Source organism: Chanodichthys erythropterus, chromosome 3, assembly GCF_024489055.1.
Source record: "Chanodichthys erythropterus isolate Z2021 chromosome 3, ASM2448905v1, whole genome shotgun sequence".
Classification (NCBI taxonomy): domain Eukaryota; kingdom Metazoa; phylum Chordata; class Actinopteri; order Cypriniformes; family Xenocyprididae; genus Chanodichthys; species Chanodichthys erythropterus.
This window is the reverse complement of record NC_090223.1, coordinates 36,396,729-36,422,872: the sequence shown is the minus strand read 5'-3', so window position 1 is coordinate 36,422,872 and position 26,144 is coordinate 36,396,729. Positions and strand designations below refer to the sequence as shown.

General features: G+C 36.5%; 1 protein-coding gene across 6 annotated transcripts; it reads left to right on the top strand.

The window, feature by feature from the left end:
- The first annotated feature begins 4,679 nt into the window (after positions 1 to 4,679).
- LOC137017594 (uncharacterized) lies at positions 4,680 to 25,975 on the top strand. Of its 6 annotated transcripts, XM_067381994.1 has the most exons (17): positions 4,680 to 4,716; positions 4,811 to 4,902; positions 9,517 to 9,599; positions 9,728 to 9,799; positions 12,157 to 12,216; positions 16,717 to 16,827; positions 16,919 to 17,045; positions 17,281 to 17,301; positions 17,651 to 17,683; positions 18,259 to 18,315; positions 18,400 to 18,447; positions 19,411 to 19,449; positions 21,004 to 21,039; positions 21,151 to 21,242; positions 24,935 to 24,993; positions 25,107 to 25,138; positions 25,225 to 25,975. In XM_067381994.1, the coding sequence occupies exons 3-15, from the start codon at positions 9,570 to 9,572 to the stop codon at positions 24,986 to 24,988; spliced, it is 780 nt and encodes a 259-aa protein (XP_067238095.1). In that variant the 5' UTR covers positions 4,680 to 4,716; positions 4,811 to 4,902; positions 9,517 to 9,569; the 3' UTR covers positions 24,989 to 24,993; positions 25,107 to 25,138; positions 25,225 to 25,975. The 6 variants fall into 6 exon arrangements, with proteins under 6 accessions (XP_067238095.1, XP_067238100.1, XP_067238099.1 ...); XM_067381995.1 differs by lacking the exon at positions 4,680 to 4,716 and having other exon boundaries at positions 4,748 to 4,902; positions 25,256 to 25,975; XM_067381993.1 differs by lacking the exon at positions 4,680 to 4,716 and having other exon boundaries at positions 4,749 to 4,902.
- Positions 25,976 to 26,144: the final 169 nt, after the last annotated feature.

Here is a 26,144-nt window from a genome sequence, read left to right as displayed (position 1 = left end):
TCTGCCCTTGTATCACTAAAGGAGATGAGCAGTTTTATTAATATTACACATGTTACTTCGATGGCAAAAATCACATGTTTTAGTGCAGTTAAAGAACAACAAAAACTTGTTTTTTGCAAACGATTTTTTCTGTTATTAACAGAGGTGGGAATGTCTGTGTGATCACCCAGAACAGCCTATCAACTACATACAGCAACACCCCAGCAATTGCAGCAAGAGCCTAGCAACCACCCAGAATCTCCTAGCAACCACCTAGCAACACTTTAGCAATCACCCAGAACATCTATATTCTGGCCTAACTGACCAAACTATTTATGTTTTTTAAACAAGACTTTAAGTTGGCTTTATGACAAGCCAGCATAAATTTGTCTTTCAAACTTTTAATGTAGTTGAAATGAACCAATTCAACATTTTCTCACAACTATAAACACAATCTCAAAACTATGCACCAACTTGTACAAACCTCAAACTTCCAGGTCAAAATAAAATGATTTAGTCAAAAAGTCAAAAATTTAGTTTGAAACAAATCAAACTTTGGCGTCAGATGACACACAAAGCTTAACAAACACACAGACTACTGCACTGCTCAGTGAACACTAGTGAGATCAATTCATGTAACACTGTAACAAAAATACTGCTTACTGGGATTCAGGAATTATTTTGCAGCTCATTGTTTACTACACAAAAATACATTTACAGATACAGTAAAATACAGCAATGATTTTTTTTTTTTCATTTTACTATTGTAAAGTGATCTGGCTGTAGATATGTATGAACTTGGTATGCACCACAATACAGTATACTGTCAATTACAGTAAAACTAAATTCAGCATCCTCTGCACATTTGGCCAAATTTTATTACAGTATATAAGGTACTATAGCAGTGTATTGGTCTTCTGACATAAGACAGTAATTTCTCAGTTCTGCAAAATAAAGTATAACAAATGGCTTGAGTGTGTACAACGTGCAACAGTTTACTGTACATAGTGAAATTTCCCTCAGTACTGGTACTGTGTAAGTTTAAAACCTTGTGTCTTTGTTTTGAGAACGGTTTGGAAACTGGGCCAACTGAATCACTTATAATGTGTTAGCAATCGAGAAAAGTTAAAATACGTTTAGATTCTTACCTAACTAGTTTCTGTGATCGGGATCTTCTTATTGATTTCATGTTACCGTTTTGTCGGATGGCAAAGACCTTTATCCATGATGAAAGTGGAGCGGGCGGTCGGTGAATCAGCTCGCAAAAAATTACGAAAATTTGAGGACTTCTGAGTTAGTCGAGAAGCAGTAATTTTCCGATTACGAACAAATGAAAAACAATTCATGAGTGTACTTGGTTACGCTGTGTTTTTGACTCCCAAAGAATCGGTTCATAAGAGTCATTTGTTAATGAAGCCGAATACATTGGGCGCGCTGCGTGCGCGTGCAACCGTCATGCAGCTTATTGAAAGACGTTTTTTTATTTTTATTTTGCAATACGCTGTATTTTTTATGTCATCACATTGAAGCGCCGCTGCTGAAAAGCAATAGTACTTGAAACACTGCTAACATTTATATTTTATTCTCTGATAATTTTGGGGTGGCAGATGGGGTGGCAAAGATTTTTCTTAGGGTGGCAGTTGCCACCCCGGTAGATCTGCCCCTGCAGCGTTGGCTTACAGCGCACCTGACGAGTCAATCTAGCAGTCACAGGTGTACCTCATCTGCACTACCTTTATCTGGCTGGCGTTTCTATGAAGTGTTGTAGTCTGCAGTCCTCCTAGTTCCTGCGTCTGTACGCCTGGAAACTGTTCGCTTCTTGATCGCTTGGACGGGTTATTTTCCTGCCTGAACTAGAGACTATGCACCGCTGGATTATACTGCATCTGCTACAGTTCTTCTGCTATTGTCTCGTTGCAGTGGTTTAAATAAAGACTGTTCACTTGCAACTGGATCTTGTGTTTCTGTTTCATGACAAATATTGACTAATGACTGGTATCAGATCACACTTTGCCTAGGATTCGACAACAGCATAATAGCATTCTGTGAATTATCCAACCGACAAATGCATTTATACATCAGATTTCTCATTAAAGCCATAAAAGTTCTTACTCTTGACATGCAAAACAGATTACTTGCACTGCTCCACCTCAGTTATTTCAAAAGAATTCTCATACAATCATTGTAGGCAGTCTGAAGCTTACAAGCTCACTTTTTTAAACTTGACCCATAAAGGAGCAAAAAACTTCTGAACTTTTACTTGCGTTTTCGCATTAAATCCAGTGACGCAGGTTCTTTTGCCACTCAGTCCAGCTGAGGGAGCGCGCTTTCGGCGGGAAAGTGACGTCGATGCATACCCTCCAGAGCCGTTAAATACGGCTCTGATATCCTCTATACTACACCACTAATGCGCGCGGATGACCGCGCTCGTCACATGCGCAGTACACTTTTTTTTCTATGCTCTACCAGACATCGGAGAGCAGCACTGAGTCGTGTCATCAATGTGACATTCACTGGGCATGATCGGAGAAGAAAAGAAGTGCACCATTTCCCATTTTTTTACTTATCCCCCTCCATGAATTTGCCGCCCTAAACACGTCTTTGTACTCTTTCGAACATGAATTGTACAAATTTGGTTACTTTCTAATCTCTTCGCACAAACGCTGGTCAAGTTCGCTGTCCATTGTCGTGTGTTTTTCTCCTTTTGTGTACCTAACTAGTTTCTGTGATCGGGATCTTCTTATTGATTTCATGTTACCGTTTTGTCGGATGGCAAAGACCTTTATCCATGATGAAAGTGGAGCGGGCGGTCGGTGAATCAGCTCGCAAAAAATTACGAAAATTTGAGGACTTCTGAGTTAGTCGAGAAGCAGTAATTTTCCGATTACGAACAAATGAAAAACAATTCATGAGTGTACTTGGTTACGCTGTGTTTTTGACTCCCAAAGAATCGGTTCATAAGAGTCATTTGTTAATGAAGCCGAATACATTGGGCGCGCTGCGTGCGCGTGCAACCGTCATGCAGCTTATTGATTTTTTGCAGCTTATTGTTTTTAAACCGGTCTTTTCACACTCTTCTTTGACAGCTGAACACTCATTACTGTGCGTATTGGCACCAAGTGGACTCTTCTATACTGCTTGCGCATGCGCTGTTGCACGCGGACTGTCCGCACGGTCTCGAAATTTGGCCTGCATGCGGCCAGGGTGTGCAGCCGGCCGCGAGCCCTCCGCATGACGAAAATTACGTCATGCGGACGTTGCACGAACGCGGACAGCCGAAGTATACCCGGGGCTTTATTTCGGAGGCACGCGTCTGACTGTTTCTATAGGAACCGGAGCTTCTAACGGCCGCTTTTACTGTCACTCCCATTGCCGCTGTATTAGAAACACCCTCACAGCAGCGTGAACTAGTTTTTTTTTTGTGTGTGTAAGGTAATATAATACTAATTATAGTGTTACAAATGTACATACATTTTAAAAAAAATATATAAAAAACTTTGCAGGAAACGTGTCATGACGCGTTCTAACGGTCATCAATACAGAGGTGTAAAGAGTAGCTTACCTGAAAACCATACTTGAGTAAAAGTACAGATACCTTGCATCAATAATGACTCCACTACAAGTTATAAGTAAACAATTCCAACATGACTTGAGTAAAAGTCTTAAGAGTATCTGATTTTAACAGTACTTAAGTATTTTACCCATGCTGAATGTAGGCTCAGAGATGCACTAGTCCTGAGAGCCTGTAGGTGAAAATAAGAAACAATTGATTTATAAGATGAGAAATCATGTTTATTTTCTAAAATCGAAATAAAATTGAACACCTCAATATTGCAATAAATCAAGGTCGAAACAACAACCTTTTAAACGTCTACAAACTCTGAAGTCTCAGTTAAGTTCAAGTACACAAAAAGGCCATACGTAAACCAATATCCGTCAAAAAGGTCTTGTCAATATAGCAGATAAATAAAATAATGTTAAGTAAAATTAAATAGTCAACGTACATGCTGGTTTGAGCCTCATTTCCTCATCAAATAAATCAAACACTTGTGATTCAGCAACTATTTGCTAATGCACTCACATTCACTAAACCTTGCTGACAAGTTTGGGTGAGTAAAAGCAAAACACACAAGATATAGTACATTCAATGCGCTTAGATGGTAATATCGCTTTTATAGCAGAAACAACTGCTGCAGAAAAAGTGAGCAAAACTGCATTACTCGTCATCACAAATGTAATGGACTAAAAAGTACATTTACTTGTTCAAAAATGTAGTCAAGTAGAGAATTGTGATTCTCAGTAGGCTACAATGTGGTGGAATAATAATAATATAGGCTATTAAACGTCCTAACAATTGCACTATGTGTTTGAATCCCTAATTATACTGCAATTTGTAATTGTCACCAAGTACAACATGTTCCTGGATCATCATCTTTGTTGATCCTGGAACATCATTCCAATCAACCAATCGGATTTGACAAGTTTAGAGTTTATGTCAAGATTTATCTTATAGTCAGGGTTAGGTGTATCAGTGTTATTCACTTCTTATTTCCCTCTGATTTCAGGGAAAAGTTACGGCAACTAAATTTCGGACAGGGATGTTATTCAACATGACTTATTTGGAAAACCATGCTGCCCTACAGGAAACGATGCCACGAAAAGGGGGTGGGGACTTTCTCCAATGAGCAATTGCGCCTAAAGTTGCATTTGGTGTTAAAAAGCGCTACACTTAGCACGGTAAAACCCACGCTACATAAGAACATCGTTTACTATATAAACACTGTCAAATTCCACTTAGTCACTTTCTCCGGCTTCCTTTCTGGTGTCTTAGGGGGATTTTAAACTCCAGGCAACACAAGGGGGCTCGTTGCTTGAAGCAGGAAAGTGAAAGTATGTTGCAGAACAAGACAAGGCGGCTGAAAGGTAAGGCGTGCATTTGAGAGAGTGCTATTAGATGCTTGGTTTTCGGACTAAATTGGTGGCTTTGTTATTATAAAATATTAGAAAGAATTAAATGTATGTATTTACGTAAATATTAATACAATAAAGCTACTCTTTGGGTAGTATATATCCAGAATAGCTTTCTACTGGTCCTGTTTTGGCGTATATTTGATATGTGAAGCAGAAGGTATTGGTAATTTACTTTGAGTGAACTGGCATCTGAGGTTTTCTCGCCACTGACACAAGGCGGTAAAGACTGCAACACCTGGTGACGACCGATTGCGAGGGGCGTATATGTACATTTTTGTGACACGAGATTTTCTCTTTTAGGCAGTAGTAAGAACTTTACTATGTAATTACAGCATCTCTGTAATTACATAGTACCGACGGTTCAGATACATTATTTAAAACAAATTTGTATGTCTGATATTTCATGTTTAAATAATATTGCATATAGCCTACCTTTAGGAAATGTATCCATTGCAGCCAATCTTAACATTCAGTTTCTTTGAATGAAAAATCAACTGTAAAGTTTCTGTTTGTTCACTGTCCTGTGTAATGAAAGAGATCGATCGATCCATGATGTTGAGCAGTCTCTGCCGCCGTCTTAACGACGTGAGAGGGGTTTTGAGTGGGTGCAGCAATTCCCATCCAACATTCGTGCAGATAACTAGTTCACTCTCTTGAACAGGTTACAGTATAAAATGCGAAAAAAGACTTTCGCAGCTTCCGTTCCATTCCGACTTTAAAAGGTCGCAAACAGTTACATGTCTCTAAAGTGAAGGCTAGTGTATAGTGTTTTACATTAGGCCTAATTACAATACAGTTCTTAATATTTTTTCCCTCACATGTGACTGTTGTTTCTGTGACAGCTCCAGCTCCTCTTCTTGTTCATGTGCACTCAACTGTCATGCATTATATAAGGCTTAGTGAACAAATAAACAATTGAGTATGCAATTATGAACACCATTTTTTTTTTTCAATATTACATTTTCATCCATTTTTCAACCATCATAAATGTAAATGCCAGGTGACACTGAAAATGCTTCATAGACCAGCGGCGACTGCCACTTGCCATCAAAACGTAACACTAACCCCTGGTTTCACAGACAAGGCTTAAGCTAGTTCTAGACTAAAATACATGTTTGAACTGTTTTAACTGAAAGCAACTTACACTGACATATCTTAAAATATGTCAGCGACATTGCTTTGTCTCAAGATGCAGTTTTTTTTTTCTAGGGTAGCCTACATTTATAAAAGCAAATTAAATGTCCTAATTGAACTAACGCCTAAACCTGGCTTAGTGTAAGCCAGTGGTCTCAAACTGGCGGCCCCCTCTACCCAGCCCGCAACTAATCTCAAAAATAAAACATAATCCGGCCCGCTAAATTATTATTATTCCCTAGTTGCTACCTGACTGATATGCAAAGAAAAAGTCACCGTTGGGGCATTCACACATCGCGTCACATAAGCGGCCGCGCCGCATTCTCCTTCTTTCCAATGCTCTTTCGCTCCGGTGGCGTCTGTCGTTGCTATGCAACCATGAGCCGCGCTCTCAACCGCGTCGCTTCTATTATGTGCGCGCTTGCCTAAATTACAGTAAAAGCACTCGACTTTAAGTCACGAGTGCTGATTTAAACCACCGAAACGCGTCCGATGCAACGATTAAATGTTACCGATTTTCAAACTGCATCTTGGATAAATGTGTCTCAGCTGTGTGAGCTGTGTTTTTTGTTTATTTCTGACCCCTGCATGCCACAATTTTTGTTGGTTTTGTTCCTAAATTACACATTTTTTTTTATTCCATGCACCTTGTTGGATGTGAGAAGTTGCACCAGACTATTGCAATTAATAGTATTATATTAGTAGGCTATATTAGTAATATTATATTAGTAATAGTATTATATAATTATATTACACTCTGTAACAATGAGAGAGACACTGCTGTTTACATTTAGTATGGTAAATAAAATATTTATAGTATAGGTATAAAAACATTTTAGTAGGCCTAATGAAAGTAAATGAGAAATAATGCAAAGGAAGGTAAATTTTCTGAAATGTTGCGCTTTCTTGCGCTTCAATGTTAATATGGCCCTCCTAAAGGTGTCAATCACAGAAATGCCCCCCCCCCCGGCCCCCCCCCCGCCAATTTGAGTTTGAGACCCCTGGTCTAAGCCCTGTCTGTGAAACCGGGCATAGGCCTTAATGAATTTTAAAACCCCTGCGTTGGATCAATATGACACTAATCTGTGCTCTAGTGAAAGGGCACAGTGCTTAATTGCACTTTAAATGATATCTGAGTCCTTCTGGTTACTTTACAAGTATTGATTTTGGTGTTTAATTTGGCTTAACTCCAGTTTAATTAAAATGTCTCAATAATTCAAACACCTAAATCAACTCATCTTTTTCGGATGTTAAATAGGGAGTCGTAGGGCTGGGCGATAAAACGATAACGATATGTATCGCGATAGACACGTGATCGATATCAATAAAAAATGTGTTCGATAAAACGTTCGATATTTTTTATTCTTCGTCGGAAGAGGTTGCGAAGCAAGTTTGGTTGCATTAACAAAGGCACGCGCTCTCTGGTAACCTAGCAACGTAGGGAGTGACACGCTAACAGCCAATCTTGTAACAGTATCAATTTTGGTTGCGCCATATCGTTGTCTCGTGCTGGTCTGCTGGATTCCTCTTCAGCGACTGGTAAGCAGAAAATGAGTGCCGCAGCGAGCGAGGAAATTGTAAATAAAAGAGGAAATGTGTTCATTGTGACTAGGGTGACCATCTTTTGGTCTGTTGAAGATGTGATTTTGCGGGACACATGAGACAGATAAATTTACATTACACTGTGTAAATATTGATTCACATTTGTTGGCAAACTTGGCATATGCGCCGATTAATGTTTCTGCCGGTGGGTGCCCACACTATAATGTTGCGCTTATGGCAACATTAATTCCTGGAGACAATTCTAGATTCACGGCTGCACATGCAGGAGGACAAAAGTTTGAGCGCGCAGATGTGATATCTGAGCGAGAGCGCGCGCGCGCCTCCAGTTTTGTGGAAGGGAATCCGCCTGTGAGTGGAGAGATTGCGCGCGAATTTGATGCGCGCTCGACATTTCTCAATATAATAACGCCATAAAACCCCGCATTAAACGAAATATTAACGTGAGAAGAAAGTCGTGATTTTTCGTGAAATTTCGCAATTTTGTATTGGTTAAAACAAATGGAGAATATCTCGTTTTTCTGTAGGTGCTCGACCAGTTCCGTGTGTGGCGCTTGATCGCCGCCGTTCGTTGGAAATATTTAACATCAGGATGTATAATTACATGCTTTAAATCATCGATTTGGGCAGCCTTGAGCAGCTCTTGAGGTTCTTATCCAGTATGTGAGATGAAATCCTTGCTGGTGTAACGTTAGTTGTGTTTACTGACTTTGATGAGGCCTGCTCTTTGCGCTGTCCACTCATCAGCGGGAAAACCTCTCTATGATTGCGCTGGTTGGTTATTTTCACAGCTAGAATATGACAGCTGCACAAATAGATTTTTAAATGCTCACAGTTTTTATTATATTTCTTACTGTGGTATTGTAATTTCAGGAATGAATTTTTATTTTACAGACATAAATGAAATGCGGGACACTACTTAAGTCTTGCGGGACAAAGCTTCTAATTTCGGGACTGTCCCGCAAAATGCTACGTTTACATTGTATATGTTTATTTATATGTTTACATTTTAATTATTTGAGTTTTCCTTGGTTGTTGACATTTCTGTCTTAATAACTGAGGGGATTATGATAAGAGGAAGGTTAAGTTTAAAATAAAAATGTTTAAATGTAATATATTTTTTTCCTGGTCCTTATTTTAAATGGGTCATAAAAAATATCAATAATTATCGATATCGATATGAAACACTGATATCGTGATACAGTTTTCAGCCATATCGTGTAAAAGTCCAAAACATTCTGGGAGGTGGGTCCAAGGATTGGAGTTGAGAAACACTGATTTTGTGTTACATAACTAACCACATGCATTTGTCCTTACAGATGTTAATGCTTAAAGTTTGTAGATCTTTATTGGTTGGCATCTTAAGAGGATTTTTAATTGGGTATAAACTAGTACATTTACATTTACATTTATGCATTTGGCAGACGCTTTTATCCAAAGCGACTTACATTGCATTATACTACACATTTGTATCTGAGTGTGTGCAATCCCTGGGATCGAACCCATGACCTTGGCATTGCTAGTGCCATGCTCTAACCACTGAGCTACAGGAAAGCCATATTAGTATATTCGTTTTTGATAATACCCTTGACTTTTACATTTATCACTGTTGTTATACATGCTCTGTGTGTCCTGTAAGTGAAAATCTATTAAAGTTACTCTAGAGGCCGCTAGATGTTTTGTTTTTCTCTGTGCTACACATTTACTGAGGTAGATCCATCAAGTGGATAAAAGACTGAGTGCATTTGTCTAGACGAATCAATAAACTGAGTCCATTACAGAATGAGCTAATTCTTTCTTTGCCCATCTTTGGTGCTATAATTGTTTAAAACTGACTCTCTTCTGTGTTCTCCATATTATGCATCCATCAAGGCGAAGCATTGTGTCATATGGAGCTGAACTCTGATGGTTAATAAAACACCGTAATGATTGGGAAAGCCTGGATTTTCATCACTGTGAGTTTTAATCACCAAGTTTTTGCTAAAATGTTAGTGGAGTTCTTGTGTTAGAAGAAGAGCTGGCCTAAATACAATGTATCCAGACTTCTTGAGATGGAACTTGATTGCTTCTCATTCCCTTACAGGCATTTTCATTCATCACATATGTTCATTATGCCCAGCCGGCATGTATGCCGTATGACCTAAAGACACATCTGGTGAGTCTAGTTTTTGATATTTTCTGCCCAAATCACTTGCAACCAAATCTTGAGATGTTCATCCAAGTGCCTTTCATCTCACACATTTCTGAATTTGTAACTTGGGAAAGTAGCCTGCAATAATTTGCAGATTTACAGTGTTTTCTAAAATTAGGTCACTGCCATGATGTTATGCCATCGCAGCAAACATTTAGACGTCCCTCCGACATACTGTCATGTTTGATAATTTGTTCCAAAATGAAAATTTAATGGACGTCTTGAATGTTATCCAATTAATTAATTAATTAATTAGCAACTATTGGACCCTAAACTAAAGTGTTACCAAAATTGCTTTGTTGTCTGTTTGCCACATCATGAAAAGCTACAGTACTGTTAAGCAATAATCAGGAACTGCATGCATAAGTGTAAGACCTACATGTTCTCATGAGCAGATATGGCTTATGCTTCCTGCATTCAGGCTTGAGTTGAATGAAAAGAGGCATGTTTCTCTTAGCTTTCCTCCTACTTCTGCCAACACTTTCTCCTCTACTGTTCCTGTTTGCTTTCCTCATCTATCACTAGCACAGGCCCCTCTTATCTTTCTCCTCCCTTCCTTCTCTGCAACCTTCCTTCCCTCTCCCACCCTGCGCTCCATCCATCCATCCATTCATTCTTACCGAGCCAGCTCTCCATTTTAATTCCCCATCTGTGGACTGCTTGAGATATTAGTCCAGAGATGAGATGTGTGTCCCATACGGGGGTAGAAGATTCAGCGAGTGGGGCCAGGGTGGCCAGGGTCTCGAGTTAAAGTAATGTCTGAGGGCTTGACAAAGATGCTGCTGCCTCTCCGTCATCATCACTTCCCTCTCCCGAGCCGACACCATCTCCACCCCGTCTCTGCGTCAACCACGAGAGCTGGCACAGCGACAGCCGGTCAGAACGTAGGCTAGGAAAAGTTTGAGCACTCAGCTCAAAAGAGGTCAGAATAGTTCAGTGACCTGGAAAGGGATGGCTGACGCATTCCTAACAACCTGTAGGTCACTTCAGCCCCCAGTGTTATCATTAACAAAAACTAAAAATGAAAACTAAATGAAAGCATTTTCATAATCTGAAGAAAAACTCACAAACTAAAATAAAAATGGCCAAAAATTAAAACCCTCACAGCCTGCTTGCATTAAACATGAGCAATAGCAATAACACTAGAATGTGCTAACAAATAGACAATTTTAAGCGATATCAAGATATCAGTAAAGCAGTGGTTCTCAACCAGGGGGCTGGGGCTCAAGAGGGGCTTCAAGATGACTTAAAGTGATTTAAATTTGAACTAGACCTAGAACAGTCATGTAAATTAAAGTCACAATGAAATGTAAGTAGCGACAGATGTTTTCTTTTGTATTGTGATGTACGACTGGGTGTAGTGGAATATCAAAATATTTTAAACGATTTTAAAATATTTTAAACTAATAAAATATTTTTACGATTTATGCCGTCCTACCGCGACCATGGACACAACGTTGCTGTCGGACCAGTGTTTGCTGGGATATCATGTCCATAAACACAGTTCAAACAGTAGGGCAGACACTCACTAAGCCATCATTGGTAGCGAAATCACTAAATGGGAAAATCTATTTTACGGTTCTCTTAGTAATTTAAGCAAAAATTTTATTCTCAAAGGAGAAACTCTGAGAAACTACTGATCAGATTTTGAAAGTTTTCTTGGCCTTCCAGTCCTTTTCCATTCCATTTAGGTTTAAGAGGGCCAGTTTCCTGCAATTAAGGGGAGATCACTAAATACTTGCCAGTTTAGCCCATAAAAGCTGTTTGTTCTGGCTATACTGCTTGAGAGGAACTGACTTCAAACATCCATGAAAATTTAAAAGCAATTCAAATCTGAAAGAGTGGTTCAGAAAAGTGAAATTAATTCTTAGACAAGCTCTAGCATTACTTGTTTGCAGACTTGGCTTAATATTTTAAGTGCAATGTAATAAAAAATTGCTATTACAAGACATTATTCAAATATTTTTGAGGCCACTGTATATTCTGTATGTCGAGTAGATGACAGAGTACATAGTACATGATCAGATATTTTTAGTTTAAACTGTTTCCCCTGAAACCCATGTGTCTTGTAGCACAATGCAGTACCCCCCCCCCCCCTACCCCCACCCACCCCACAAAATCTAGCCATGTAATAATCAGGATAATCTACAATCAATCAAAAATGAACCCCTTTAAGATGACACAAGATAAAGATGATGTCCTGATCACCGTGTCAGATGTTTATTTTATGACTGATTATATATACACACTGTATGATTCCTTAAATATGTACATTACGTATACCTGTACGTAAGTGCTGTATCTTCTTTGAATCCTCATAGGATGACTGTTTGTTGGAAGAACACTTGTTTGAAATGAAAGTGTTTTCATCTGAAACAAAGGTAAGAGCAAACAATATAAGATTACTTTTACTTATTTATTTTTATTAGTAGTTGTATATTGTATTATAAACAATATTAGACACTAATGTTTCTTGTTGTCCCACATGTATTGCACAGCAAAAAAGACAGTGTAGCAAATTAGCTCAAAAGGGAAATATCTAAATAATTAAAAATTAATCATTTAAATCAGCTTAAAAGGTAAATACACACACACACACATACACAGTTTACACACACAAGTTTTTAAATATTGAATATATATATATATATATATATATATATATTCAACATTTAAAAAATACAGTTTAAATAACATTTTAATATGTGGCTTTGTATAAAGAAAAGGGATCAGAAAAATGGATCCCTTCCCCCACCCCCAAATAAGTACTTAAAAACAAAAAAAACAAAAAACAACAACAACAAAGAAAAAAACAAACAGACTGGGATGTTTTCTTTGTTTTTGGGGATGACATTGATGGATTACAGAATGCATCACCCATTATATTAATTTCTGTAATGATGACATCATGCCCTCCAGAGAAATTTGCTGCTTCCCCAATATAAACCATGGGTAACTAGCAGTCTGAAGGCATTGTTAAATGAGAAGAAAAAGGCTTTCAGGGAGGGTGACAGTGAGAACTTCAAAGAGTACTGAGGGTGAACAATAAGGAGTGGAAAGAAACATGAGGAAGATCATAGGTATGAAGCAGAAGGGGGTTTCGCTGCTTGACAGTAACCAAAACCTGGCTGACGATCTGAGCAGGTTCTTTAATACATTTGATAACCCCACATCACCCCAGCGCTCCCCACCCAGTCTGTTGCCTGGTGCGGTTTTCCTTCCATCCATGACATCATCTCCCCAGAGTCCTCTCTCTCTTATCTACCAGTAGCTCTGCCTATATTTCTCCATCCATCTCAGGTAGAGGAAACTGGACTGACTGAAGCCAAGGAAAGCAGTGGGGCTGGACGGTATTAGCCCCAGACTGCTGATGACCCGCTCTGCATAGTTTTGTGGTATTTTCACATACCTGTTTACTCTGAGCCTGTGCTTACAGAAGGTCCCTGGGCTTTGGAAAACATCTTGCTTGATCCCTGTTCCCAAGAAGAGACACCCCACCGACCACAACGATTATAGAACTGAAGCACTCACCTCACATATTATGAAGATGTTTGAGAGACAGGTCCATCAAGGCTAGCATGTCAACTCACATGGATCCTCCACAGTTTGCATATCAGCCCAATATGGGTGTAGATGATGTCCTCATTTAAATGCTACTTGCATACATGCTTCTTTGACTTCTTAAGCACCTTCAATACGATTCAGGAGAATGCGGGTGCATTTATCATTGGTCGGGTGTATGAATAGTGTCTCCAATACAATCCTGAGTAATACGGGGGTGCCCAAAGCAACTGTTCTGGCCCCGTCTCTGTTTACCATCTACACAATGGACTTCTAGCTCAATACCGACAACTGCTTTCTCCAGGAGGAGTACAGGAGAACAATTAGGACTTGTGGTCTGGAGCGACCACAACCATCTCCAGCTTAACATCTCAAAAATTGTGGATTTTAGGAGGAAGAGGACACAATCAATTCTGATCACCATCTGTGGTATAGAGGTGGAGATGGTCTGCAGCCACAGATACCTTGGTGTTCAAGCTAGACTAAAAGAGCCACATGGAGATGGTGTTCAGTAAGGGTCAAAGCTGACTTTATTTCTTAAAGGATTAGTTTACTTTTAAATAAACTTTTCCTGATAATTTACTCACCCCCATGTCATCCAAGATGTCCATGTCTTTCTTTCTTCAGTCGAAAAGAAATTAAGGATTTTGATGGAAACATTCCAGGATTTTTCTCCTTATAGTAGACTTGAATGGGCACCAAATGGTTGAGGGTCAAAATTAGTTTCACTGCAGCTTCAAATTGATCCCAGATGAGAAATAAGGGTCTTATCTAGTGAAACCATCGCTCATTTTCTGAAAAAAATCGAAAATTATTTAAGTTTTAACCTTAAATGCTCATCTTGAACTAGCTCTCTTCTTCTTCTATATTAGAATTCCAGCAGTGTAGACACTGCTAAGTGTATTACTGCCCTCCTCAGGTCAAAGTTTGAACTAATTGTTATATACTATTGAACTAGCATATTGCATATAAAAATGAGTTCAAACTTTGGCCTGTGGAGGGCAGTATTACGCTTAGCAGTGTCTACACTGCTGGAATTCTAATAGAGAAGAAGAAGAAGAGAGCTAGTTCAAGATGAGCATTTCTGGTTAAAACTTATATAATTTTAATTTTTTTTTCAGAAAATGAGCGATGGTTTCACTAGATAAGACCCTTATTTCTCATCTGGGATTGTTTTGAAAAATTCAAACCTGCAGTGAAACTAATTATGACCTTCGACCGTTTGGTGCCCATTCAAGTCTACTATAAGGAGAATAATCCTGGAATGTTTTCATCAGAAACTTTAATTTCTTTTTGACTGAAGAAAGAAAGACATTGACATCTTGGATGACATGGGGGTGAGTAAATTATCAGTAAAAGTTTATTTAAAAGTGAACTAATCCTTTAAGGAGGCTGAGGTCATTTAACATCTGCCATCCCATATTGTGCAGCATCTACCAGGCAATGGTGGCCAGTGCTCTGTTTTTTGATGTGGTGTGCGGGGGAGAGGTTGCCTTAAAGTGCAAGTCTGAGCACAGCAGGAAGTCCTTCCTGATCAGCGGATATCAGATTGTTTAATTTCCTGTGATAATAATAACATGAATCATCACTGGCACTGTGTATACAGTATACAGTCAAGATTTGCACTCATATCATCAGTTGCACATTTTTATTTTAGTACGTTAGCAACCATTTTCTATAATTTAAATACTAGATACATACTTAAACCTGGATATCAGCATTTGAAGTTGACTAACATAACTAAAGAATCATAGCTAGGCTGATATAACATAGGACAAGCATACACACAGGAATACATATATATATATATATATATATATATATATATATATATATATATATATGTATTAGGATACGTTAATTATGAGTTAAATGTGGGGACACGTCTGTGTCTATGTATATTGGGTGCTTTTCCATTGTCCTTTGCCGCAAGGCCCGACTGTAAAACTGAACAGTGAAATTAATTAAATGAATTGAGTTTGTTTCACTCAAATAATAATGAAAGTTCATTGTACTTAATAGAAAAAAGTTGCGTGAACTCAGAATTTGATTTTAGTAAACTGAACTTAAAATGATTGAGTTGCAATAAATTTCTGATTCCCAGCATGCTTTGCGTCAGACTGTATAAAGAAAATAAATGTTGAAATTAAGTGTTATATTGTGTGTTTTTGCACAAGATTAACATAGGGAGACATATTTAGTGTTTAATGTTGTGTTTTGTTGGGATTTAGGAGGTTCTGTTGTGTTAGTTTTGTAGGGTTACCATTGTGGAAGAGTAGAGCCTGTAGTTAGGTTGAGGATGGGTTGCAAAACTTTTAAGACCATATATACTGTATGTTGTTTATTACTGTATGTAATTAACAATATGAAGAGTGGGGCGAGGCTGAGAACTATGGAAGCGAAGGGATGCCAGTGATGTGATTGTTAATGAGAGATTGTTCCTCTTCCACAGCTCTCGGACCTGCCCCACTTGTCACAAATTTTTTTTAGTTCTGCTAGTTCTACTAACTTAAAAAATTCGTTATTTTACTAAAATGTTTTGAGTATTCGGAACTTATCGAATTTTAGAATGCTCCTGTTCTTACATCATTGCTTTGTACCAAATGTTAGTTTTTGCATAGTCTTATGTAACTTTATTACTTCAAGTTTGATTAACTTAAATCATTTACAGCAATAAGAATATAGTTGTTAAGACAATTAGATTTGTTACCTGAATTCAAACTGAATGAGTGGAATAAACTTAACATTTTTAAGTTGAGTGTACTCTAATGATTGACTAAACCAACACTAAAATATAAGTGAATTTAACTTAATGTATATGAGTTTACAGTACTCATATTTATTGGTTTTAAAACTTAAATGGTTTAAAGCAATCAGTTTCCTCAAATGGTTTGATTTACCGTTACTTAACGGGTTTTCCAGAGGTGAAGAGTTGATTTGTGGAGATCATTTGAAGTCACCGGAGATGCAGTACATAACAAAGATGTTTCTGTTTTAGCATCTGCAAAGGCAACTAATGTGACTAAAGGGCTATTAGGTATAGACTTGTTGGAGCCAGGTCTGTGATTTAAATGAAAAAAGTCCAACGGGTAAAAGCTTTGCTGATGTCTAGAGCAGAATCGATCATTGTGATTCCGACCAGATGTTACAACAGAAATATTAAAATATAACATTTCATTAACTTCAGAAACAAAACTGCATTTGTCAGCCAGTCTATAATGGTATGGATTTTAGTTAAAATAATTGAGTTTACTAAGCAATAGTGTTAAAGTTATGATATTTTCCTGTTTAATAAGTGTCTCCTCTGTGTCTTTCCTCAGGAACACGAGCTTCTGTCTATAATAAACACTCTGTGTTCAACCTGGACGAAAAACAGGGAAAAAGATATAAAAAAAATAAAAGTAGTAGAAACTTTTAAAATGATGCTGAATGTGAGTATATAGCTTATCCTTCAAATTTTGTCATTCTATTTTGAATATCAAATAGAATATTTTCTGACTGCAGATTTTCCTCTTCCTCTAGAATTTTTCAGAAAATGTTGATCAGTTGTGTGTGGATCTCAATTGCACAGATGCTTACACAGTAAGCACTGTTAACGCAACTGTATTTGGTGACATGTATAGAAGGTCTTGCAATGGACCAGTATCAGGTAAGGACATTTAACCTTTCATCATTGCCCTGTTTCTTTCCCTTTTTGCCCAACCTTCATTCATTCACAGTGTGAATTAATGAAGCCACCATAAATCACACTGGCAAGGCATCCTTCTATTAGTAGCTAAAAGCATTTAATAATTCAAAATATGCAATAAACAAACTAAATTGCATGGAGTTGTAAATATGTAATGTAATGGATTTTGCTCACATTCTCCCACTTTTCTACTTAGATCTGAAATGTCCATCCAAAGGTAAGTTATTTGACTTTGTCTTCCTCATATCCACAATGTATCTTTTTTATTTTACTCTTTCTAATAAGGAGGTTTTTTTTTTTTTTTTTTTTTGAACCAAATATAAAGCTGAAAATTTTGCTAAAGAAAACTTTGTATTTAAACAATACCTGATTATTTTTCATACAAATACACAAACTGTGATTTTGAAATGTTGGGTCATGAATTTTGGTCTGGATGTTTCTAGTAACTCTTACTGTTAAATTTGAATTATTCCCATGCAACTCACAGTATTATACATTCATCTCTGAAATTGTAGCACATAGATTGTTGCTTTATTAATCTGTTGAAATTGTGTAATATCACATAGGTACAACAACGATCAGGCCAAATGCTGTTGAAAGTAAGCTTACTCAGTTTTTATTTCATATTCACATTTATGTAAACACTGATATTTTAACTCACCCACAAGTATTACAATTTTAACAGATCATTAGTTCATGTACATTTAGAATATACATTTATTAAATTATTTAAATCCAAGTTTTATGTTAGATCTAACTATTTGAAAGTACATGAACTAGACACCCACTACTAAACAAACCCCTTTATTTAATATAGTGACATCAACTAGCCACAAAATATCTCTTTCTCTTTCTGCTCTTTTTTGATAAGCATCTCTGGGTTTTTTACTTGTTGAACCACATATGAACCTGAAGATAATGCTTGGGTAAAACTTCATATTCAAAGGATAACTGATTTTTTTTCTCTTTCTCTCTTTTCTTGCAAACACAAACTGTTGTAATTTACAATCCTTTGGCTTCTTTTTTAATAGATATTTTTATAGTAACACATTTTTATTATGATAAAATTTCTTCAACAATCTTTGTACATTTATTCACTTTCTGAGCACAGGCCTGGCATTATATTTTCCTGTTGAAGCTAATTGTATCTCTGTTTTCTAATAAATCACATAAGGCACAACATTTTTTACAACGGTCAATTCAGTCACCACAGCTCATGAAAGTAAGCAAAGTCAGTATTATATTTCATATTAAAATACTGCAAAGATTGGACTGTCATGTGAATTGACATCATACCACATTTTTTAATACATAGGCACAACATCTTTAACAGCAGTCAGCCCAAACATCACAGATCCTGAAAGTAAGCAAATCATTATTGAAGACACAAATCTGTTGCAATAAGATTTGCAATAAGAAGATTATAAGGTTATTATTTGCATTTAAAGTGTTAGTTCACTCAAAATTGAAAATTCAGTCATTAATTACTTACCATCATGTCGTTCCACAACCGTAAGACCTTCATTCATCTTCAGAACACAAATTAAGATATTTTTGATAAAATCTGATGGCTCAGTGAGGCCTGCATTGACAGCAAGATAATTAACACTTTCAATGCCCAGAAAAGTACTAAAGATGTATTTAAAACAGTTCATGTGACTACAATGATGGGCGATTTTAAAGCACTGCTTCATGAAGCTTCGAACTGCCAAACTGGCAAAGTCACATAATTTCAGTAAACGAGGCTTAATTTAGTCATAAGTGTTTCGAAATTTCAATGGTTCACCACTCAGGAGCGTGAGTTTGGCAGTTTGATACACGCTCCGAAATACTGATTCGTGATTTGAAATCGTCCATCACTAGATATTGTTGAATAAAGTTGTTGCACAAAAAGTATTCTCTTCGCTTCATAATATTAAGGTTGTACCACTGTAGTCACATGAACTGTTTTAAATATGTCTTTAGAAGCTTTCTGGATGCTAAAAGTGTTAATTATCTTGCTGTCAATGGAGGCCTCACAGAGCCATCGATTTCATCAAAAATATCTTAATTTGTGTTCTTAAGATGAGAATGAAGGTCTTACTGGTGTGGAACGACATGAGGGTGAGTAATAAATGACATTGTTTTTATATTTGGGCGAACTAACCCTTTAATACAGTAAGCATAAAGTCCTACCTTTGTTTAGAAATAAATAGAACAAATTTGATCAGATTTGAAGAAAACAGAAATTTAATTGGAAATATGCTTGATTTGCTTATATGTGGAGCTCAATCTTTTATGGCCTTATTTAATTCTGTTTTTAATGTGAATATGCAATATTTTGTAGATTTGACAACAAATTCATCAGAACCTTCAGAAAGCATCAGTAAGTTTGTCTCTTGTGAGAGCAGCTTCATCTGCAGCATATTGCCTTCAGCATTCACTCAGAAGCCACTTTAACATGATAGGTCTGTGCCCAAAGTTTTTTAGCTACACTCTTAGAAAAAAGAGGTTCTATACAAAACCTTAAAGGGTTTTGTCAGGCGCTTATATATCATATATAGAACTTTTTATGGGTTCCCATCATTGGATCATTTTATGGATTTAGTTGTAAGTAATTAATTAATTTTATTACATTTTATGAGTTCATAAACATACTTTATCACTACTTAACATTGAGTCAAGAACCAAAGGATTCTATATGAAGACTTCAGATGCAAAAGCCTCTAAGTGCCGTCTGAAATTTTCTTCTAAAATGAGCATTTTTATCAAGCTCGTATGTTTAGGTTCAGTAATTTCACTTTAATTGCAATTAGTAGGTAATTTTCATTGTCATTAAAGTGAAATAACTGAACATATACATACGAGCTTGATAAAAATGCTCATTTTAGAAGAAAATTTCAGATGGCACTTAGAGGCTTTTGCATCTGAAGTCTTCATATAGAGACACCATTAAACCTTATTCTAAGAGTGTAGGAGGAGCTAGGAGTTGGCTCTGGAGTTGGCCATTCGTCATCCGCTTGTTAAGTCGTGACGTAAGGAACGCCGTTTCCGGGTCCAAGCCTCGACTCGTTTCACTTGAGAATGCCATCGACGGCCGTTTATGAGCGCTATTTATTAATTTCGAACATCAATCATTTTAAAAAGTTAAACATTTTAAATACTTACAGTCTACACAACAGTCTCCGTGCTCACAGCGTCACAGATATTAATATTTTAACGATTTATAAAAGATGAATCATTGTCTGGCCATCTGGAATTTTGGTATGGAGATAAAGGTTATAATTATATATTTTTTGTAGTATTACACCACATCGTGTGTGTATATTAGCACCATTTGTTGTTTTCTTGTGCTATGGGATAGAGCGTTAGGACCCGGAAGCGCTGCTGCGTGACGTCAGACTTAACAACCGAATATTGTGCATATATAAGAGATGTTCTTCTGAACAGCACCAGTGCAGTGTCATCTTTCCATCAACAGTCTCTCTCCTTGACAAGGCCTAACACCTATAGAAATGCTGCTATCTGGATGCTTTTGTTAACGGTCAAAGTCAACATTTATTCCTCTTTCTAAAGTCCATGTATACATACTCGTACTCACTGACTTGCTGATGATTGGTTGATTTGATATAGCAGGTGTACAGGTGCACTAATAAAGTTGCCACAGTTTGTGCATTGTCACCAATTACTAATCTCACTAATATAGCCATTTACTAATCACTAATAATTTTGTACTTTGCAATAATTACCGGTACTAATATTTTTGTAAAAAAAAACAAAAAAAAAAACTAATATTGATAATTTCCCTATTAACCATATTAGACCAATTCAGCCACTCATTTTATCATTTATAATGAATGCTAACATCACTATATCACATTTTAAGTTGACAATGGCTTCTGTATTTCATGGTTTTGTGTGGTTTCATCTTTTATTACAGTTCAAGCATTAAAAGACGGCAATCAGAATCTCTGGAGTAAGTGTGAAAGCTGTGGGTCTTTCTGACCAATTGTTTTTGCTTGCCATTCTTCTCTTTCTCCTTGCAAATCTCTTTGCAAACTAAAATATTTCTTCTTTTTCTTTCAAGGTACCGTTAAAATGTTTTCTGGAGCTCTCGCTTTCTCTCTACTGCTGAATGTTGCTCTATTCCTGTTGGTGTTAAAGTACCGTAAGAAACCCGTAAGCATCAATGTGTCTTGTGTGATATAATTTTAATGTATAATATTTTTTTTGTCTAATTTGACACATTTTTCAAAACAATCTTATCATTCTCTGAACTGTAAGTGCAATTGTCACAACTGTTTGCTGAAACATCAAAAATGTAGTAACTTATCCAAAACATTTAATTCATGCTTCAAAACCTAGTTGTTGTGTCAGTAGATTGGCCAGTGCCACCAAAATAAAAAGTGTTTTTGTCATTGTGTGAGCCATACTGGTCAAATTTTTAGAAGTTTTGTACACTATGGAAATATTTGTTATATACAAATTGCATGTGTTTACCACTTTTTAGTTGACAATGTTTTCTACACTGCACAACAATGTCAGTTTTGTCGAGCTGAATGCTCTTGTGTATGACACTGAGCTTTTTAGATACAGATTTCAGCAAAATAAAAAAAATAAGTACAGTGTACTTATTGTACTGCAAAACACTTTTGCTGCTATTGAATTGGGATATGGGTAAGTTTAGGGACAGGTTTAGTGGTATGGGTAGGTTTAAGGGTGGGTTAAAATGTAAGGTAACACTTTATTTTACAGTGTCATTGTTACATATGTTACATGTAGTTACTATAGTAATAACTATAAATTATGCATAATTGACCCATCGCAAAGACACGCCCCCCTTAGTTACTGTTGTTTTGTCCGACAAGCCGTGGTGCTGTCACGCCACACACAGAGTGAAAAATACATCGCGGAGCAAAGAGGACAGAACAGGTTACTTATGATATTAAACAAAGTCACAGCTTTCAAATGGTGTAATTCTTTAATAAATTCGAACAATAAAAACCATTTTGTGGCTCTTTAATGTGTCGTGACAGATTGCTGTAGCGCCTCAGCTCAAACGGCTCATAAACCGATCATCTCTTCCTATTAGTTCATTTATAGCATCAAATAAACATGAATGAACATGAGAATCAATGTTGTTTAAATCTCGAAAAGACGTAAATACACACCATCTTTCAAGTTTAAGAACCGAGGTTAATCTTCTAACTCCTGACTGCTTTGTCAGACAAAATGGCGGATTCAGCATTATGATTGGTTAGATGACTTGTCAATCAAACTGCCGGCGAAGGGTCAATTACATGCAACTAATCCTAACCCTATAGTAATTACATGTAGTTAAAGGGATAGTTCACCCAAAAATGAAAATTTGATGTTTATCTGCTTACCCCCAGTGCATCCAAGATGTAGATGACTTTTTCTTCAGTCGAACGCAAATTATGATTTTTAACTGCAACCGCTGCCGTCTGTCAGTCAAATAATAGCAGTAGATGGGAACTTCAACTATAACAGTAAATAAAACTTGCTTAGACAAATCAAAATTAAAACCTGCGGCTCGTGACGACACATTAATGTCCTAAGACACGAAACGATCGGTTTGTGTGAAAAACCGAACATTATTTATATAATTTTTACCTCTAATACACCACTATGTCTTCGTTCAGCTTCCGGTTAGTGAGGTCAAAAAACGCGTTGTGATGACGGAAGTCATGTCTCGCCCATATACTTCAATGAGCGTGAGACATCACTTCCGTTGTCAGAACGCGATCAGACCTCACTAGCCGGAAGCTGAACGAAGTTGGACATAGTGGTGTATTAGAGGTAAAAAATTATATAAATAATGTTCGGTTTCTCGCACAAACCGATCGTTTCGTGTCTTAGGACATCAATGTGCCGTCACGAGCCGCAGGGTTTAATTTGGATTTGTCTATGGAAGTTTTTTCGACTCTTATTGTTCAGGTCCCAATCACTGCTATTATTTCACTGACAGACGGCAGCGGTTGCAGTTAAAAATCATAATTTGCATTCGACTGAAGAAAAAGTCATCTACATCTTGGATGCCCTGGGGGTAAGCAGATAAACCTCAAATTTTCATTTTTGGGTGAACTATCCCTTTAGTATTACTCTGTACTTAAATGTATAATTACAGTGTAATAAAGACACCTTAATGTAATGAATGTAGTTACAGAAATTAATTACAGATGTAATTACATATGCAGATATTTTTAAAATATAAGTACAATGTAAAAACATGTACACAATAAGTGCATTGTATCAAATTATTCGGTAACACTTTATTTTACAGTGCCGTAGTTACACCTTATTACGTGTACTTACTATAGTAATAACAGTAAATTATGCATAATTACAAGTAACTAACCCTAACTGTAACTCTAAAGTAAGTACATGTAGTTAATTAATGGTATTCAGTACTTATTTGAGTAATTACAGTGTAACTACGGCACTGTAAAATAAAGTGTAACCAATTATTCATTTAAATGTTAGTACATAGTATTTAAAGACACCTAATATAAAGTGGGACTGAACATTTTTATTTATAGTACAGCACATACTCGTAGAAATGTTACATGTTAGCTGAAAATTCACAATTGCTTGTTCTGTGGTGTTAGGGGAAGACTCGTACAAACCAGCAACTGTGAATTTTCAGTTTATATGTAACACATTTCTACAAAAACAAACTGCTGTTGCTGTTTAGTGATTTAGATGTTCCTCCATATTCAAAAATGGCAGTGATTGACTTTGCTGGGCAAACTCCATATAGCCTACTGTATGCTTCCAATTTTTGACTGGTTGATTGGTAAGAGTGTTATTCCTATTTCATTACAATGGCCATTTGCCAATTCAGCAGACATTAGAAACATTCAGTCTCACAGGTATTTATGGAATATACATGCATGAAGGAATGTTTAGAAGTGGTGAAGAGTTTGACAGTTTCACTGAGAGTCAACTCAGTTTTGATCACCAAGCCATGTGCATTTAGATGTCCGTACTTACTTTTTTTGCACACATGTGACAAAGCACATGCAAATTGTTTAAATCAATAAGAAATCCAAATCTGATGTGAACAAGAAACGTGAGCTTATTGTTTTGAGAAATAAAAGCCTTTTTCGAGAACTGGGCCAAAGCGATTGAGAAAAACTGTAAAATGGAAGCATTGTGCTGGTATTCATGCTTGGCTTTTGTAAAAAGTAAGCCTGCCTTTTTTTATTTGATTGGCTATCTCAATCTTTCTGACATAGACCACCCTAAAAATGTAACTTATTTTAATTTTTGTAATCTTAACAAAAAACAGAGTGCGTAATGAAGAACAGCAAAGCAGCATCAGAAATATCAATATTGGGGGAACAGTTTGGCCATATCTGATTATTAGGGCAACTTATCCCTCTCAGTTACGGAACTAATACATAAAAGAGGATCCATATAAATAATAAGTACATACAGAGTATTTATGCATTATAGCATTTAATGCTACTGTACCTGTTCAGAATTTTAAAAAAATATATAGTAAACATTTGATTAAAACTGGAAAGCTATCTTTAATAGCATCACTGTATTTTATTTTATTTTATTTATTTATTTTTAAGAACGAATATACTATTTTGTAGATTTGTCCACCACCTTACCAGGAACTTCTATTAATTAAGCCAGTAAATTTGTGTCTTATGAGAGCAGCTCTTTCAGTGATGAGTAGCATAATGCCTTCAGTAGTGACCATTCAAATTTTGTAAGGTAATAAAGAAAAAAAACTTTTTTCTTTTCTTTTCTTTTCTTTTCTTTTCTTTTCTTTTCTTTTCTTTTCTTTTCTTTTCTTTTCTTTTCTCTTTTCTTTTCTTTTTCTTTTCTTTTTACAGACAAGTATACATGGAGAGGTGAGCCTCTTACAGATTCAAGATTTAGACAACTGATTTAGGTAACAGAACCTTTGTAGCTTTTGAAAAAGGGTTACAATGATCCACCATGCACACAACACTTTACAGAAAATAATGATTGATTACTCACATTCTTCTTCTTTTTCTCTCTTAGACCCCGGAGTAAATGGATATTTTACTGCCTCGGTATGCTGCTCTTTTTTTAAGCTGCTCTCTAACAAGAAGTTATGCATATATCTCATCTGTTTTTTTGTTTTTCTTTCCATCAACAGTATTTGAAAACAGCCTGCCTTCTTGTTTCAGATGATTGTCTGGAATTGTTTTTCTCCATTTTCTGTAGTCATCTGCATGGCACAGAACTGTCTTTGAATTTGTGGCTGACATCACAACAAGTTCAAGTTTATATACTCAAAACACGTCCACACAGCCTGTGCATGTTTCCATTTCTGAATATGATTGTCCTGAATGTACATCCGTAACTGTTATCCTTCATCTAATAAGTACCTCTGCTCATGGTTTTTGAAGTTGCCATTTGTAAGATGCTTCAGATAAAAGTGTATGCTAAATAATTGAATGAAAATGTAAATAACCCAGTGTGCACTATGATGATCCTGTTAGTTATGATATGGATTAAATTATCTATACCCTTCAGTGATCAGGCCTTGAATGGTATTGCCAGAGAGTTTCTTTTGAAAGGAACGATGGCTAGGAAAAGTATTTACAGTTAAGCTACTGCTATAATAAAACTATTATATCCTGACATTTTAGCATTTTTTTTATTTTTTATTTTATTGTTTATTTTATGCAATATGTTTATATTTTGTTATGTTTGTGTGTAAGAGGGTACAATCAGCATTTATGTGCAGCATTCTGGGTATCTCAGAATGTTTATTGTATTTTATTGATTTTTTATTGATGCTTCTGTGTGTGTAAAAGTGGCCCTGGCAAGTGCAAAATGCACACAAGAAATATGTTGTGTATATTGAACCTCATTTAATGGCACTAAAAAGTTCTCATTAAAAATATGAATGACATTTTCATTTTCTTTGTCTTTATTATCAAGATGTAGTTATGTGTTTGTTTCCTGTTATATTATATATTTTAACTCCATATTGTCATGTAAAATTGCTTGTGGGTTCACAAAGAAAGAAAGAAAGAAAATTTCAAACTGACCAACTATCCCTTGAAATCT

Excerpts from the sequence above, each read along its gene's own strand:
- LOC137017594 (XM_067381994.1), top strand. The coding sequence starts at position 9,570 with ATGATTGGGAAAGCCTGGATTTTCATCACT. Across the intron at positions 17,302-17,650 it reads TCTGAAATGTCCATCCAAAG|GTACAACAACGATCAGGCCA; the intron begins GTAAGTTATTTG and ends AATATCACATAG. Across the intron at positions 18,316-18,399 it reads AGCTCATGAAAGTAAGCAAA|GCACAACATCTTTAACAGCA; the intron begins GTCAGTATTATA and ends TTTAATACATAG.